Source organism: Canis lupus, chromosome 14 (assembly GCF_003254725.2).
Source record: "Canis lupus dingo isolate Sandy chromosome 14, ASM325472v2, whole genome shotgun sequence".
NCBI classification, from domain to species: Eukaryota; Metazoa; Chordata; class Mammalia; order Carnivora; family Canidae; genus Canis; species Canis lupus.
In genome coordinates this window covers 16,443,415-16,460,966 of record NC_064256.1, presented here as the reverse complement: position 1 = coordinate 16,460,966, position 17,552 = coordinate 16,443,415, and the positions used below count along the sequence as shown (strand labels likewise).

The 17,552-nt window shown below is 38.1% G+C and overlaps 1 protein-coding gene across 8 annotated transcripts in view; it reads right to left on the bottom strand.

Annotated features, from left to right (window-relative positions):
- CDK14 (cyclin dependent kinase 14) overlaps positions 1-17,552 on the bottom strand; it is a 722,297-nt gene that overhangs the window by 314,429 nt on the left and 390,316 nt on the right. For all 8 annotated transcript variants that reach the window (XM_035698550.2, XM_035698549.2, XM_049093543.1 and 5 more), the window contains one exon: positions 2,713-2,807. In XM_035698550.2, coding sequence (XP_035554443.1) covers positions 2,713-2,807 — 95 coding nt within the window. The remainder of the gene's footprint in view (positions 1-2,712; positions 2,808-17,552) is intronic.

Genomic DNA, 17,552 nt, shown 5'->3' with positions numbered 1-17,552 from the left:
AATCTTTCACCTCCTCTTCTGATTCATCACTCATCAGTTCAAGCCCACAGTGGCCTCCTGTTTCCTACCCTATATCCCCCCACCTAGATCTGCTCTAACTCCCAAGGCGTTTCATGTTTTGAAATTATTATTGCCTTTCCATCACTAAGAAACATACAAGAAGAGAACAGAATTTATTTGTGCTAGATACCTTGAGGAAAGCAATCTGGCTAATCCATTAAAATACTTATGAGTCTTAATCTTCCTCAAGGTATCAGTAGATTTATAACCAACAAGCAATGAAAAGCAGTATAAAACAAAATAAAAACTTTAGGAAATATTCTGGGAGTTATTTTTATACTGGGCAATTACCACATAGTCACACTAACGCTACCAAGGAGTCCACACCTCCCCAACTCTAAGGAAAAACTCTTGCAAGATATTTCTACAGCCTGGAGCTCTTCCCCACTCCCACCACAACTCTGATTTCAGACATCCATTCAAACATTTTATGTAAACAAAACCCAGGCAAAATTTAGTTGTAGCAACAAAAAGTATTCCACCAGAGACCGCAAAAGGACAGGAGATGAAAAGAATAGAAAAAGACAAAGAAAAATGGAAAAGAGGAAGGCAAGAACAAATGGGGAAGTGAGGAAATAAAGGTGGAATGGAGACTCAAGAAGAGGCAAGGCAGGGCAATTCTACACCATGAACGACCCAAGCTTGCCTCATTCTCTGAGAGAACAGATTAAGCTATGTCTTAACTCCCCAGAGAAATTGGGAAGGAAATGTTGCCTGAAAAGTACTGCAGATGTCCACACTATTATGTGGTTGATTGACCTGGGATGGCTCCAAGGGAATTGGGACCAGGGAAAATCTCACTCATACAAAGAAAAGTGATTGTTTCAGAGTCTTATTAATCAGTTAGCAAATACTCCAGGACATGTTTAAAAGTCAATCTTAATCAGTTAGCAAATATTTTGGGACAATGAATTTCCTTCATGTGGCAACTTCCACAGAATATAAAATCATCAAATGATTTTAGCCTCACAAATATATTATTTCCTTTTAAGACTTGGAGGACATATTTTCATATGATTTCTCTTAGTTTCTCTATTAATGTTACTGATTTAGACACCAAGCTCTTCTTCTTCCTTTTAGTTAACTATCTAATTTTGAGGGAGGAAATAAGTACGTTTTAGAAATCCTTCTTCCACAAAACATAAAAGTTAGTCAAGTATACTCAGAAAAATTGAGATTTAATTGCAGTATCACATCTAGATCTACTGGAAAATATGACACAAAAATCCCAATTCTAAATCAACTGAATACATTATTGACTCCAAAATCACCGATTAAACAAAAGAAATTATATTTGCATTGATGTGTGAATCTGCATCCATTCTTGGTAGCATGTAATATATTCAACTGCTCAGTTCTAGCTGTCCTTGTAGCCACATTACCATATTATTCAAATGTATCTATCATTTATATGTAAATAGAGAAGATAAATGGCTTCTTCATAAGACAACAATTTTCAAATGAAAAACAGACACAGGCAAGACATTACCAAGATAAAAATGTTGCAAATATGCATTCTATTATATATTTTTAAAAACACATGAAAACTTTTTCAAATTTTTAAAAAAGTAGTGTAGTAATTACAAAATGGGATCCTAATACATTCACAATACCAACAGCTACTCTTCTCAATAAAACTCTCCACCAATGTCATTTGTATCTTATAAATTACATGTTCTCAGATCCATCTGTGAAAATTGGGATGTTAATTATCATGGTTACATTTCATGATTCCACAGTTAAATGCTGAAGTGGTGCTACATAAATACCATATGTTTTTCTAGGAGAAACGGAGAAAGATTAATTATGAGTTCAAGTCCAAGTCTTCTAGCAGTAATACTCTCAACACAATAAGATCATTACATTGTGTGCTATGCAAATTGGAAGTTTTAATTAATAGCTGAAATACCAACTGAGGGGAAAAACTATGAAGTCTAAATTGTAAGTATCAGGCTTTCCTCCACTCAAAAAAAGAAAGAAAAGAAAGAAAAGAAAAAAAAAGAAAGAAAAGAAAAGAAAAGAAAAGAAAAGAAAAGAAAAGAAAAGAAAAGAAAAGAAAGAAAAGAAAAGAAAAGAAAAGAAAAGAAAAGAAAAGAAAAGAAAAGAAAAGAAAAAAATCTTAGTAAGAACGCTTCTGAGAAACCAAGTTACAAGTTCAAAGGGAAAAAAAAAATCATTGTCTGTGAACTTCCTTTGATAGAGCGATCACTGGCTGTTTAATTCTATTTGATAAACCTGAAAACTGCAGCATATTCAAACATATAACAAACAGGTTATAAATAGATAATACATCTGATGAAAATTCAGCTTAACATTTTTCTGGATTTTTCAAAATTACACAAACCTACTAGATAAAATACTTTGGTATGGTAACCTAAATAAGAAACTCTGTCATAATACTACAAGAATTTTATTTATATTTATAAAATCAGAATTCTTTTTTTTAAAGATTTTATTTATTTACTCATGAGAGTACACAGAGAGAAGAGAGAGAGGGGCAGAGACACAGGCAGAGGGAGAAGCAGGCTTCATGCAGGGAGCCCGACGTGGGACTCGATCCCCCGTCTCCAGGATCACGTCCTGGGCTGAAGGCGGCGCTAAACCGCTGAGCCACCCAGGATGCCCTAAAATCTGAATTCTTATTTTACTCACCACATATTCAAACACAAGTGTCAGTGTCTCCTTGGTGTGGATAATGTCATGAAGCAGCACAATATTAGCGTGTTTTAGTCCTTTTAACAGAGAAGCTGTAAAACAAAGAGACAATGGGTAACTATAAACTCATATGTTTCATTATCATTTTGTCAGATGAGATACCTATTTTCCCATTTTCCAAGCCAATAACTATTCAAAATCAAGGGCAGTGGAACAGGGTTTTAATTTAGATGAAGCTCCCCCAATTATTTCACCTGTTATTTGTTATTAAGCTGTAGGGAGATTCCATTATGATTTTAATCGTTTTAAATTTGTTAAGGTTTGTTTTATTATCCAGGATGTGGTTTATCTTGGTATACATGTTATACGTATGGAATATATATTCTGCTGAAGTTGAGGTTGAGGAGTTCTATAAATGTCAATTAGATTCTGTAGATTGATGACGTCATTGAGCTCTTCTATGTACTTCCTGATTTTCTGTATAATGGTTCTGACTGAGAAAGGGTTGTTGACATCCCCAAATATAAATGGGGATTTGTCAACTTCTCATTTGAGTTCTACCAGTTTTTGTTTTGTGTGTTTTGAAGCCCTGGGGTTTACTGCATATACATTTAGGATTCCTATGTTTTCTTTGTGAACTAGCTCCTTTATCAGTATATAACATTTCTCTTTGTCTTTGGTAATCTTCTTTGCACTGAAGATTTTAATATAACCATTCCAGCTTGCTTTTGATGGTGTATCTTTTTACATCTTTTGACCTACTACATTGTTACATTTGAACATACAAATTTCTTATAAACAGCATATCGTTGGGTCGTGGGCTTTTTAAATTCATTCTGTCAATCTCGGACTTTTTACTGATATTTAGACCATTTAAATCTAATGTAAATATGAATATGTTGGGTCACCTGGCATTTCCATCTATTTTCCCTCGGGCATCTTGTAACTTAGTCTTCATTTCTGATTTGATTTGTCCTTTCTTCTATATCTCCCAGGAGCTAACTCATTTCATTTCATTTTGGGCTTTGTGCATTTTTCTTATTAGCTTTTGTATTCCCAATTCAAGGTGGGATTTTTAGGTTTCATATATTCAAAAGCCTGAATGAGAAAATTCACTTTAGATTACTGTAGTGTGTACAATTTTCTTAATTTTATGGTTGCTTTTTGAAAAGCATTTTTATCAGATGAAATGCCCTTGTTTTGCGTTTTCTGAGTTTTTACAGCAATTTTATATAGATGTGTTTGTTCTATTCCTATTCATTCAAGGGACTGTGTTCTTAGTTTGAGAGTCCTCTTACATAAGTTCTTCTCTCCTCTATGTAGTTATTATAGATGGTGCTGGTGGGACAAAGGGAGAGGGTTTAGTGTGTTTTGTTTCTTTTTCATTTTACAGGATCTTTAATTTCATCCTATTCTTTTTCCTTTTTACTTTCACTGCCATCTTCAAAGGGTACCCTTCTTTCCCCATATACCTGAATCTCTCCCACAGGCAGTACTTTCCAATCCCATTCACTTTCAATATTTTCTGTAGTCAGTGCTGTGAACTACATGTTCACAGTCAGTTTTCTCTTTCTGGAGTGATTCTGCTCCTTGCTCCTCTAAGTTCTCCATACCCTTCTATTCTTTTTCAGTCTCTTAAACTTGTCTGAAGCTTCCCTTGCACCACTCTGGAACCACAGGCTTATGGCATCTCCTAATGCTTTCAAAGATGTGGATCCTGTGTGTTTTTATTTGCTCTCTTTGTTAGATTTATGACTTTTGGAGAATTGTGAGTGGAAAGATTCAAGATTAGGCAGCCACCATTCATTGTCCTCCAAAACTCTTGTCTTAGATCAAGGCCTGATACATAGTAGTAACTCAATAAATTTACTGATTGTCGTTCATTTAGGTTCCCTGGTGGAGATACACACACACACACACACACACACACACACACACACACACACACACATTCTTTGAATATCCCTTGAATGAGAAAGGACCTGCTATCATCTGCAGTTCTTCCTCCTTTATCTTCCTTTTACTATGAGACCAGCACTAGCCCCTGATCTAAGTATGTTAATAGATAACACACATTCTGATATCTACCCTTTCAAAAACGTGGACAAGACCACATGGTCAATTTCAAGATCTGGGCAAGAACAGTTGATTCTGCCCCTTAAATTCCATTCCTTCCCCAACACGCTTGCTTTTTTTTTTTTTTTTTTTTTAATTAAAAAAGGGAATGAGACAACTCCATCCCCCCCATCAGACTCACTGTGACAATGCTCACTGCAAATAAATAACTTTAGATTTCAATTTTTGTAAATAATGCCACAAAGGACATTACTGGGTTTAAAACATACAAATACTTCTTTTAGAATTATCTTCCTATAGTGAATTGTGAAAAATGGAATTGCAGAGTAAAAAGACATGAGATATATACAAGATGTTACTAATTGATTAAATAACAAGTGGATTTAGTCTTACATTTTTCCATCTTTGCAAAAATAAAAGAACCATAGTAGACAGGAAAATATACATAAAAACTAATGTACCATGGAAGTACAATCTTATCAAATGATCCTTACTAAATAAGTATATGAAAATTTGATATATCATAAGCACAGGTATTTTTTTAAAGATTTTATTTATTTATTCATAGACACAGAGAGAGAGAGAGAGAGAGAGGCAGAGACACAGGCAGAGGGAGAAGCAGGCTCCATGCAGGGAGCCCGACATGGGACTCGATCCTGGGTCTCCAGGATCACACCCAGGCTGCAGGCAGCACCAAACCACTGTGCCACCGGGGCTGCCCAAGCACAGGTATTAATTTAAGGTAAACTCTTCCTCATCCCTCAGTAAGATCAGAAATAAACAGAACTGTTTCCCCCTACACCAATGACCATTCAAGTAGAATACTCAAAGAATGGGAGCTACCTCTATCACTATTTAAATTAATTTTCAATTTTGGTTTTTGGTATACAATCTGAAGAAAAAAAAAAGATGTTTTGCATGTGTTCTGTCAAGAACTTATAATCAATTTATTCATCAAGTATCTATCAAGAACCTAGTTACTGGCACTGGTGGCCCTGGACAAATTCTTGATACCCAGTAGTACCGGAAAACCACATCTTTAAAAAAGATTTATAACACCAAGCATGAATCCTAATGTAAACCTTGGACTTTGAGTGACAATGATGTGTCAGTATAGGTTCATCAATTGTAAGGAATGTACCACTCTGCTAAAAGATGTTGATAGTAGGGGAGACTTAGGAGTGGGGGTGGGGAGGAGGTAGGTGGTAGGAGGTAGTGGTAGGTAGGTGAAAACCTGCCACTCAATTTTGCTGTGTACCTAAAACTGCATTAAAAAATAAAGCCTATCAAAAAAAAAAAAAAAAGAGATGCACCCATGTTTTTTTTTTTTCCTAAAGATTTTTTATTTATTTATTCATGAGAGGCAGAGAGAGAGAGGCAGAGACACAGGCAGAGAGAGAAGCAGGCTCCATGCAGGGAGCCCAATATGGGACTCGATCCCTCGTCTCCAGGATCCCACCCCAGGCTGAAGGCAGCGCTAAACCACTGAGCCACCGGGGCTGCCCTGCACCCATGTTTTAACACACTTTTAAAAAAAAAAAACAAATCTTAAAAAATAAATAAAAATAAAAATAAAAATCTAGATCATTTTATATTTTACTCAAATAAAATGATATTTTAGATATGTCATCACCATGTAAGAGGGGCTGCACTGGCTTTTCCCAGAAAGGCAGAGAAAAAGCATATAGACTGTTAAGTTTTAGTATGAGCTCAATGAATGTGAGCAGTTGTTTTATTAGAGCTATTGTTATTGCTATGAATTTCTGTAGACTTCTCCAGGCAAGACTGTTTTAGTACATATGCTATATCCTTAATCCCAAGAAAAACTTTAATAAACACATTTAGTCCAAAGAAGTTCATTCAGAAAGAGAATTCATGTGGCTGATTCCAACATTGGAAGACAACAAGAAGTGTGTTCCCTCTAAAACTGAATCAGTGTCAGTAGTGTATAGTCCAAGGCCAGAGAAGTCCAGACTACCATGGTGAGGCCCTCTCTTTCATCTCACGTATCTTCCATGGGCAAGTTAGCTTTATACACTAAAAACCTTCTAGCAAAAAAAAAAAAAAAAAAAAAAAAATCTACAAATTTATTTTATCTGAGCTTTGTAAATTAGCACTCATGGGAAAATAATTACAATAATAAAATCATAGCACACGAACTGTGAAGGAACAACCATTATATAGACTTATGATAGAGGTTCGTATGATTAATTCCAATAATTTATAATCTTCCTTCTTTTAATTATTCAACTGGCCCATCAGCCTTAAACAATTAAAAGTTTATTAAATAGCTAGCTTTCAGATATTAATCTGGGGACCAACTTCACATTTGCTCATTATAAAAAGGACATTTGGCCCTGTGCTAGTCTTCTAAGGCATATTTATCCTCAGAGATCAATATTTCAAACCACAACAGAGTATTTGAAAATGATGGCCAGGTATGGTAGTTCACACCTACCAGGTACAGGACATGGATAGGTGAAATGAATCAAGGACCTAAAGGATCCCATGTTGCATGAAAGGAACCTGGCTTTGCGAGGCAAGTTTCAGAAATGTATTATTCAATAGGATTTGTAATCTTGTCCAATTTCATTTTTCAAGTTATCCCCTTAGCCTGTCAAATTTAGCAAGGATCCATCCTTATCAGCAACAACCCCAAAAAGGTACTGAAGCTTCCACCAAATTAAGAATCCCATGCCCTTGAGGATCCTTTGCCTTAGGATTTTTTTTAACTGCCTGCCCAACCTCTGCACCATTATTGCCTTTCTTCTCTCGCCACTTACACCTAAATTGTTGCTCATTTCTCAAAGTAATGTCTTCACACTCATCATTTCCCATGGCATCTTCCCCTACAATTTCAGGAAAATCGAATTTCTGTTAGCATTCATCTTGGAAAAAAATGTTTTTTTTCCTGACAGTGACAAATATTATAGAAAAAAGTCATGTCAGTTTTTTATATTTTTTAACCATTTCTACATGAAGAATAAAAGTCTCCACATTTCTTTCTAGTTAAGTCTCAATTATTACAGATTTTAGATTTCTAAATACATTTCTACACACTTCTAAAGTACACTATCAGTTAAATACGTACCAATACCCCTGTATTTTTTTTTAAGATTTATTTATTTATTTATGATAGACATTGAGATAGCGAAAGAGGCAGAGACACAGGAGGAGGGAGAAGCAGGCTCCATGCCAGGGAGCCCGACGTGGGACTCGATCCCAGGACTCCAGGATCACGCCCTGGGCCAAAGGCAGGCGCTAAACCGCTGAGCCACCCAGGGATCCCCCCAATACACCTGAATACACCTGTATTTGAAAGCAAACACTCTTTCTTTTGAGATTAACATAATGAATTTGCATTTTAAAAAGGACAGAACCACTACTTTCATAGCTGATGGCTGACAAATGGCATGGAAGATCAGAAAACAGTCCATGATATCCATCAACATCAGGGAAGGTGACAGACCTCACTAGTTTGGAGGCTGCCAATGCAGCAGCCACTGCTTCCAGTAAGCTGCCAGAAACCATAATTCCTGCTCTTACCACAGCAAGTAAGTCTCCTGGGCTGCCAAGTCAGACCAGTGATTAGCACCCTAAGCTCTAAAGCCAACATGTCTCCCTTTTCAAGACAAACACTGTCAAAATAATACTCCACGTAATCCTAATAATATCACAGATATACCACATGTTATTTTCTCATCGTTTACTGACAAACAAATCCCGCAACATTAGTGTTAGCAATTCCAGAATGCTTGGTTTCTCACTTGGTTTCTCCACATGTCTTAAATAAACATATAGCAACATTTTAAATTCATTTCAACTCCTGAGGTTTGAAAAAGGTCAACTGTATGTGATGCAAAAGACTTGTAATTTTAGGGCTGAGGGTAAAATTCTAACAACAGTTTGGAGACTATGATGTCACAATACAAAAACAGAAAACCATTGCTGTTCATAAAGACAATTGAGTCTCTGACAAAGTCCCAGTAGGACAGAAGGACACAGGGAGACTTCCTTAATATGGCAGCAGGGGGGATCCCTGGGTGGCGCAGCGGTTTGGCGCCTGCCTTTGGCCCAGGGCGCGATCCTGGAGACCCAGGATCAAATCCCACGTATGGCTCCCGGTGCATGGAGCCTTCTTCTCCCTCTGCCTGTGTCTCTGTGCCTCTCTCTCTCTCTGTGACTATCATAAATAAATAAAAATTTAAAAAAAAAAATATGGCAGCAGGGTTCAGATATCTGCTTATAGGCCATAATGAAACTTCCACCACCCGTTTTGAGAATAAACAACCTTCAATTTCCACTCTGACTTGGAAGGAATAAATTTCACCTAAACTCCAATATCATCATGATCAAATAAATTGTGAGTTAATAGAAGAGTTCAGAGTATGTTCATATAAAAAAAAATACTTTATTTACTTGAGAGAGAAAAAGCACGCACAAGCAGGGGGAGGAGCAGAGGGAGAGGGAGAAGAAGAATCCTCAAGCAGACTCCTGGGCTGAGTGTGGAGCCCAACATGGGGCTGGATCTCATGACCCTGAAATCATGACTTGAGCCAAAGTCAGAAGCTCAACCGACTGAGCCAGCTAGGTGCCCCCAGAAGTATGTTCATTTTATCAGTTACAAGCGATGTTAATAAAGGAAGGATAAAACCCTTCTTTAGTATATCAGTTTTCTAGGTTATTATATGATATCCTAATAGGAAAGGACAAACCACAAACAAACACAACCTACCCTTGCTCATTCCCCTTTCAGCCTCTGGAAAGAAGAAGTGCATTCACATTTTACTCTCTCTTTTTTACAAATGTGTTCTTTCCTAGAGGGGTAGATTGGAGGGGCTGCTACCTGACATTTCTAGAAGACAAGCATTACTACCCATTCAACCCAAGGAGCTGACCATATCTCAAGCTACAACTTACACTAGACATGAACCTTTTCTTTAAGCCCACAGCTAGATAGCTCTAAGGCTGCTGAAATTCACTGTATCCTAGAAATAAGAAAACTACTTACCTTCAATGAGAAGTTACTTGCCAGTGCATTCTGAATATTTTTGTAGCTGAAGTATTTGGAATGGGAAAATCTCAGGGGTAAAGAGCAAACAACAAAAATAACCTTCCCCCTACAAACACACACAAAAGAACAACAACAAAAAAAAAAAACACAGGCAGAGCAAAAACAAGACTGCTTGTTTAACTTTATCTGTGAAGACTAAATGGTCTAGACAGAGAAATGAACAGATACACAGCTCCTCGGTTAACTTGTACACAGTTCTGCAAGGTATGCTGCCTCATTCAGCTACATAGAGAAATGCTGTGGTTCTACTTATTCCAGATCCTTCCCTTAATGATATATAATATGATTAAGAAAAACATACACATGCGCACACCCATAAACTAACACATGAAAAAGTAAAAGAATCAGGTAAAAAAAAATGGAACTGTATCTTTGACTCCGTACTCTGCATTTTATGCTCTGTACGCACACACATACAAATGGTCAACTCTGTGTTACAGGTAAAAGAGGTCATGGATAACCCAAACACAAGGTCAAAATGTGGTATCTTATAAACTTAATTAGGCTAAAATCACATACGGGATTTGGAGACATGCTTCTTGACCGCCAGGTTGTCATCCAAAGGTGGAAAAGATAATACATGTTAGGAATACTTTAGAAATATTAAATAAATTATTTTCTACCCCTCAGAAAAAAAAGTTTACTGTTCTTACTTGCTCCAGAGCTAAGTTCTTCTATTTGGGGATAGAAAGAAATTCAATCCCACTGCATATTCCTCCTGCTTTGCCCTGCTCCTAATATCCCCAAGGTCACAAACCTGAAATGTGGTACTAAAAATCACAGACTCAACAATTCCTCTCCTGCCATCACTACCTGTCTATCCACCACTCAACTACCAGCAAATGGTGGTGGGGCGGCGGGGGGGCAGGCTAGGCTACTTCCACATTGAAGCCTCACAAGACAACAGAAAATGCTTACTAAATCACTTCAAAGAACAAATTGCTCTAATAGTATAGCTGAATCACATAAAACTGCCAATATTTGACATTTTTGACCTACTAACATAGCAATTTCATGTGGCTCAAACTAATAGAGTTATTTGGTTCAAAGTAATTTTAACTTTATCACAAATGCATTGTTACTTTTACCACTGCTAACATTCAAACCAATCAATCTGCCACCAAAGGGCCAAGACCCTGGTCTGCATAGTAACACACACACACACACACACACACACACACAAGGAATCTGCCTATCAAACTATGGTCACAGCTGAGGGGAGGAATATAGAAACAACTTAGTTTTCTACATGTACCTTTCTACATCATTTTGAATTGTTGGTGATACAGATACGTTTCTTTGATACTAAAAAAGAGGTCTTGAAAAGTTATTTATTACAAGTGGGTTGGCTAAAAAAAACTGAAGTAGCACTAAAAAGGCATGCAGATGTTTAACTACACAATTAACATGCAACTACAACACATCTACAATAATGAATCATTATAACTGCAATGTGATCCTTCACTACTAATCCTGCCTCATTACTAATCCCTCCTCACTAGGTTAATGGTGCAAAATGCTAGCATTGTAAGATCTCTTTTCCTTTCCTGGAACACTGCAAGCCTTGTTCCAGCCTCTAATTTGCTTGCATATCACTCCAAAATGTTGAAACTGTTTCTTGTCTAAATAGTTACTTCCCTGCATTAAGATTAATGTACTAACTGAAAAAGATTCCTAGTTTTATTGTCTCCAATTACTCCCCGATGAACCTGTAAATGACCCACCAGCTGCTTTTCCATGCTGTAGCTCGTCCTGTTCCTCTCTGCTACTAAAAAGATCCACGCATGAATGTAGGTAGTATGTGAAAGTGGACATGTGGTTGTCTCTAATGTAAACATCTTGCTAGTAACTTCTGCAGAAACAAATCTTGCTAAGTGACAGGGTTGGGAAGAGTGGCAGTTATGCTTCATGTACTATTGTCTTTAGGCAAAAAAGAGATGACATAGGAGTTGAGGCTTTCTGGAAGATTTGATAACAGAAGAGCTGTTCTCTGACTATAGTAATTAAGTTTAAAAGCTGTTAGGCGGGGGCACCTGGGTGTTTCAGTGGTTAAGTGTCTGCCTTTGGCTCAGGTCATGATCCTGGGGGCCTGGGATCAAGTCCCACATAGGGTTCCCTTCAGGGAGTCTGCTTCTCCCTCTGCCTATGTCTCTGTCTCTCTCTGTGTATCTCTCATGAATAAATAAATAAAATCTTTTTTAAAAAAGCTGTTAGGTGGTTTGCTGTATTTGAACTACTTTAGACTTTATGACATGTGGGTTACACTTACAGTCAGTAAGAATACTACAAAATATGCAATAAAAAAAGATGTGTGGTTTGGCACCAAGCCCCTTATGTCTTCTGGTTAAGAAGAATAAACATTTGTATCATAATAGCTATCACTGTTCAACGAGATATAATTCAACCTCAATCTTTACATGAAAATGTGAATGGCTTTTATTGTATTTCACAAAAATAAACAGAAGTATAAAGTCATATAAAGTCAGAAAAATATTTTCTTTGCCATGGCTTCAAGTCCCAGTACCTAGAGGCCTGCACATGGGACACTCCACTTTACAAGGTATCACTCAAGTGATAGAACACAGTCTATCCTCCACAAAGCAAAGTAATTTTGTCACTTATTTCCAGACACAGGAAACTCCTACTATGCTCCATCAGGGATTAGACTGTTCCTATCAACACAGCCACAACCACAGGCCCACCATGAGGTGTTTCTCAAAGTGGGCTCCTTCAGTGATCCACATCCACTGCCACCAATGCAAATTCATTAGGCTCTATCCTAAACTTACCAAAACCAAATTGATGGGGATGAGACCTTAGAATCATTGAAGAAATATTTAACATCCACCCTGTGCCAAACACCAGGCACAGGAGAAACACAGACAAAACTCCTGTCCTTGTGAAGCTTGCATTCTATATTTTGGCCAAGCTTCCTATTCAATCCTTGTGCATCCTAAAGCTTAAAAATAACTGTGTTGTGGTTTTGACATGGAGAAATGGGTAGCATGTTTATGGGAGGGGGTGCGTATATGCATGTGTTTATGCACTTAGTTGCACTGCAATCTACTCATTGTTCTACAAGCAATTCAAAAGAAACAGCAAGACAGTCAATAAGTTTGTTTACCTAGTATCTATTATCCCTTCCTTCTCTCTTTCTCTCTCTCTCACACACACACACACACACATACACCTGCTTGAGAAGAATTGCCACTGAAGGATAGAAAGTCCAAGGCTAGAAGGAAGAGAGAATTCTTTATTCTGAAAATTTGATGCTATTTTGATATGTGTGCATTTTTTTTGGTTCAGTTAAAAAGGCAACAAATGTCAGCTCGTAATATAAATCAAATGTTGATAAGGTCATCATTACATGAACTTTTCAACCCCACAATTTTTGAAATCTGTGAAGGAATAAGATTTTTTTTTAATCTTTTTTTTTTTTAAAGATTTTATTTATTTATTCATGATAGTTACACAGAGAGAGACAGAGAGGCAGAGACACAGGCAGAGGGAGAAGCAGGCTCCATGCAGGGAGCCCGACGTGGGATTCGATCCCGGGTCTCCAGGATCGCGCCCCGCCAAAGGCAGGCGCCAAACCGCTGTGCCACCCAGGGATCCCAAGGAATAAGATTTTATGTAAAATGCTTGCAGTAAGTAAGCACTGCATCAGAACCCATGCTTTGATAAACAATCAGCAGGTCTGGAAATACTATAAGCAGGCCACGAGCACCAAAGGAGAAAAAAGGGAAAGACAATAAAAATGAGTACGAATTTTAGCTGGAATTAATTCTTACCCTTGAATATCCCCTGAATTGAAATTTCAAACATACCACTACTTTGTTTGACTTAAATAGCATAGTCAAAGCTATAAAAATTTTAAATTAAAAAAAAATTTAAATTATAGCTTAATTCAGTGGAAAGTGCACAGTCCTACAGCATCAGTTAACCTTCAGGCAGGCAATGACCTCCTATCTTCCCATGACAAAACTCAGTACACTGTCCCCAGGTCTGGACGAGGCCCTGAAATCCTTCATGCTGCTTCTAATCAGTGGTTGTCCTGGTGGGGACCCAGTTCATCTCAATCCTGCTGACTGAGCTCTGTCACTGATGGAAGGTCACTAGTACTCTGCACCCTTATATGCATCCCTCCCACCAGTGCTTCCTTGCTTGCAGTGCTCAGTGATGCTCAACCACTCAGGACACAGCTTCCAGCCTGCTCAAGCACCACATAAATGGTCAAGGGTTGTACAAGATTTTTAATGTAATAACAGTAATTAAGGGTTCAGTCACAGATTGCCTTCCAATTGTATGGAGGCAGGACCTTGGGCAAGTCCCAGTCTCTGGGTGCTCTCATTTTTCTTCTTCTGGCTATGGCAGCATTTGAAGGAGATTTTTTCTGTATACACAAAAGCAAGATAGGAAAAGAAATACACCTATAAAGGATAGAGTTATATCTCACGTGTTCAGTATTCAAAGGTATAAGATGATAAAAATAAAACTGTTTATGCCAAGTCACATCGGCAAAGTGTTACGGAGGAGAGGCTCCTTACAACCTTTTCTGAAAGTGAGGACTTCTTAAATCCCTACACTAGCAAAGCCACTTCAGTACAAAAATGATAAGAACAGTCTTTAAAAATCTTAACAGAGTCTCATATTATCTTCCTCAAAGTCACTATCTACTTGTCTGAAACTGGCAACATCTTAGAAGTGGCAGATTTCATGCAAGGTATCATACACTTGGCTAAGATAAAACATTTCTTTACTATGATTACTACATGAATAAAGTTAAAGATAACTAAGCTTATGTTATATATTTTATGTTTCTAAATTAGCAAGGTAGGGCAGCCCTGGTGGCTTAGCGGTTTAGTGCCGCCGTCAGCCCGGGGTGTGATCCTGGAGACCCGGGCGAGTCCCACATCGGGCTCCTGCGTGGAGCCTACTTCTCTCTGCCTGTGTCTCTGCCTCTTTCTCTCTCTCTCTCTCTCTCTCTCTCTCTCTCTGCCTCTCATGAATAAATAAAATCTTTTAAAAAATAAAAAAATATATTAGCAAGGAGACTTCAGACTGTCATGAGAGTAAAAAAAAAAAAGAAGAAGAAGAAAAGAAAAGAAATTGCCATTGGAGAAAATAACAAAGGGGAAGAAAATTAGGTTTGTACATCAGGGTCTCAAGTTTTTCACCTCCATCTCCACCAGAGCAATCCGATCCTACATTCACCCAGGCAGGAAACTGTTAGACACTGGAGTATCGAATGCTGTGACGGTGGAGGGGCCTTTCTCAGTCTCTCGCCAAGGTACGCTTGTGCGGGTACCGACAATAGCTTCTGCTCATACAACCTGCCTTTCCATATAAGAAGGCAGCTCCTGAAAACTATAGTAAGCATGTACTGTCATTAGCATCACCATCGGTTTCTCAAATATATTCTAACTTCTACTGACCCACATTTCCCTTTCTAATAAAACTTCCTCTTGCTTAATGAACATTACACACACAAATACATACCCACATATGTAAAATCTTAGTGCATTAAATACTTCTACGATTTGACTCACCCACAGGGTGACTGTCCCTTCATGCACACGAAAAACCAGTCTTTGGAGAAGCGTAAAGTTGAGTGTCACCTTGCACCATGTATAATACAACTGTTCATTTGAAAACTGAGGAAACCAAAATATACAGTTTTGGCCCTAGGTCTCATATCCTGGCCTCCTGCCTCCTGCTGCAGTGCCATTCTATTTCTGTGATCAAAATAAGCATCATCTTTTTCTCTGTGTCTTGGTTTTCTTGTCTTCGTTCCTAGGGCTTTGTAGTGGTCATGGATCTTCTTTATCACCAGATCTACCCAGGTGCTGGAAGCAAAAAACCCAAAGCTAACAAGACCAGAGGCCATGGGAGGCACCTACGCAGCTGTTCACTTGCAGCACCACCTAGACTAAAGAGGTCTAAAAAGACAGCAAGAAGGAGAGAGCTAATGGGGAAACTGCAATACAAATTGGCTTTTAAAAATTGTTCATCTGATCAAGGCTCTTCTCAAAACTTTTCAGGGGCCACTTAACAGGACTCACAGGACCTGCACAACAGGGATCTCGCTGGACCTCTCCCAACTCTCCAGCACACTCTAAAAACGACAGCCATACGGCATGCCTGCAGAGCTCGGGTTCACCACGTGCTCTTAGATGGCTGGGCTGTTCCTCCCTCTGCCCTTCTGTCCCCCACATCCCAGAGGCTTCAGCTCTCAACTTGACTATAATTTCCTTTGGAAATCTCTGCTGACTGCCAGGGCTCAAGTTAGGGGCATTTTCAATGAGTCCGCCCACACTGTGAGGTGTTCCATCCGGATGTTATAATTACCTGATTCCCTCTTTCCAGCTGTCTGTATCCCCCATCACTCATTATTTGCTCTTACTCCAGCTGTGCTCATAGCATGCAATTCAAGGCTGAGTTTAGAGAAGATGCCCTTTAAGTGCAGATTAAATAATGCATGCATAAATATGAAAAATAAAATCCTCAAATGATCTTCCTTAAATTGCCACAAGTGGCACAGCTCCAGGTATTGCACTCTGCTGTCTGCTGGTTACCTTCTTATAATGTGTTTAGTTCAGCCTGGGTATGTTGATCAAAATAAATACATTCTTATCCTGTAATAATTGACAAACACAGAGGCTACAGATTTCATTAAATTTTGAAAAGAAGCAAAGAAGCGTCCTACGGGATGTCATTGGGAGTTTCCCTTTCCTAAGTAGGTGAAATGCTGTATACTACCACTATAAAGAAAAAGTCATCATTTTATTTCCACTCACATTTCAGATTACAGAGAGATGGTAAAAGATTTGTTTGAAATTCTATTTCAAAAAGCCCATGTTAGAAACTAATATTACATCCTAACATTCTACCCAGAAGGAGATAAGCTCATATACAGTAAGGCAACATCAAGGAGAAAAGGTTCTAAACCATACATGGGTTTACCGCAGAGTGAAATCCAACCCAGACTTGGTTTGTTTGGCTTATGAAATGTTTTAGAAATTTATTAAGTATTTGAAAAACAGATGGAAAAATATTCCATGCTCATGGATTAGAAGAATTAATATTGTGAAAATGTCAATGCTACCCAGGGCAATATACACGTTTAATGCAATCCCTATCAAAATGCCATGGACTTTCTTCAGAGAGTTGGAACAAATCATCTTAAGATTTGTGTGGAATCAGAAAAGATGCCGAATAGCCAGGGGAATACAAAAAAAGAAAACCAGAGTTGAGGGCATCACAATACCGGATTTCAAGTTGTATCGCAAAGCTGTGATCATCAAGACAGTGTGGTACTGGCACAAAAACAGACACATAGATCAATGGAACAGAATAGAGAACCCAGAAATGGGCCCTCAACTCTATGGTCAACTAATATTCGACAAAGCAGGAAAGACGATCCACTGGAAAAAGGACAGTCTCTTCAATAAATGGTGCTGGGAACATTGGATAGCCATGTGCAGAATGAAACTAGACCATTCTCTTACACCATACACAAAGATAAACTCAAAATGGATGAAAGATCTAAATGGGAGACAAGAATCCATCAAAATCCTAGAGGAGAACACAGGCAACACCCCTTTTGAACTTGGCCACAGCTACTTCTTGCAAGATACATCTATGAAGGCAAGGGAAACAAAAGCAAAAATGAATTATTGGGACTTAA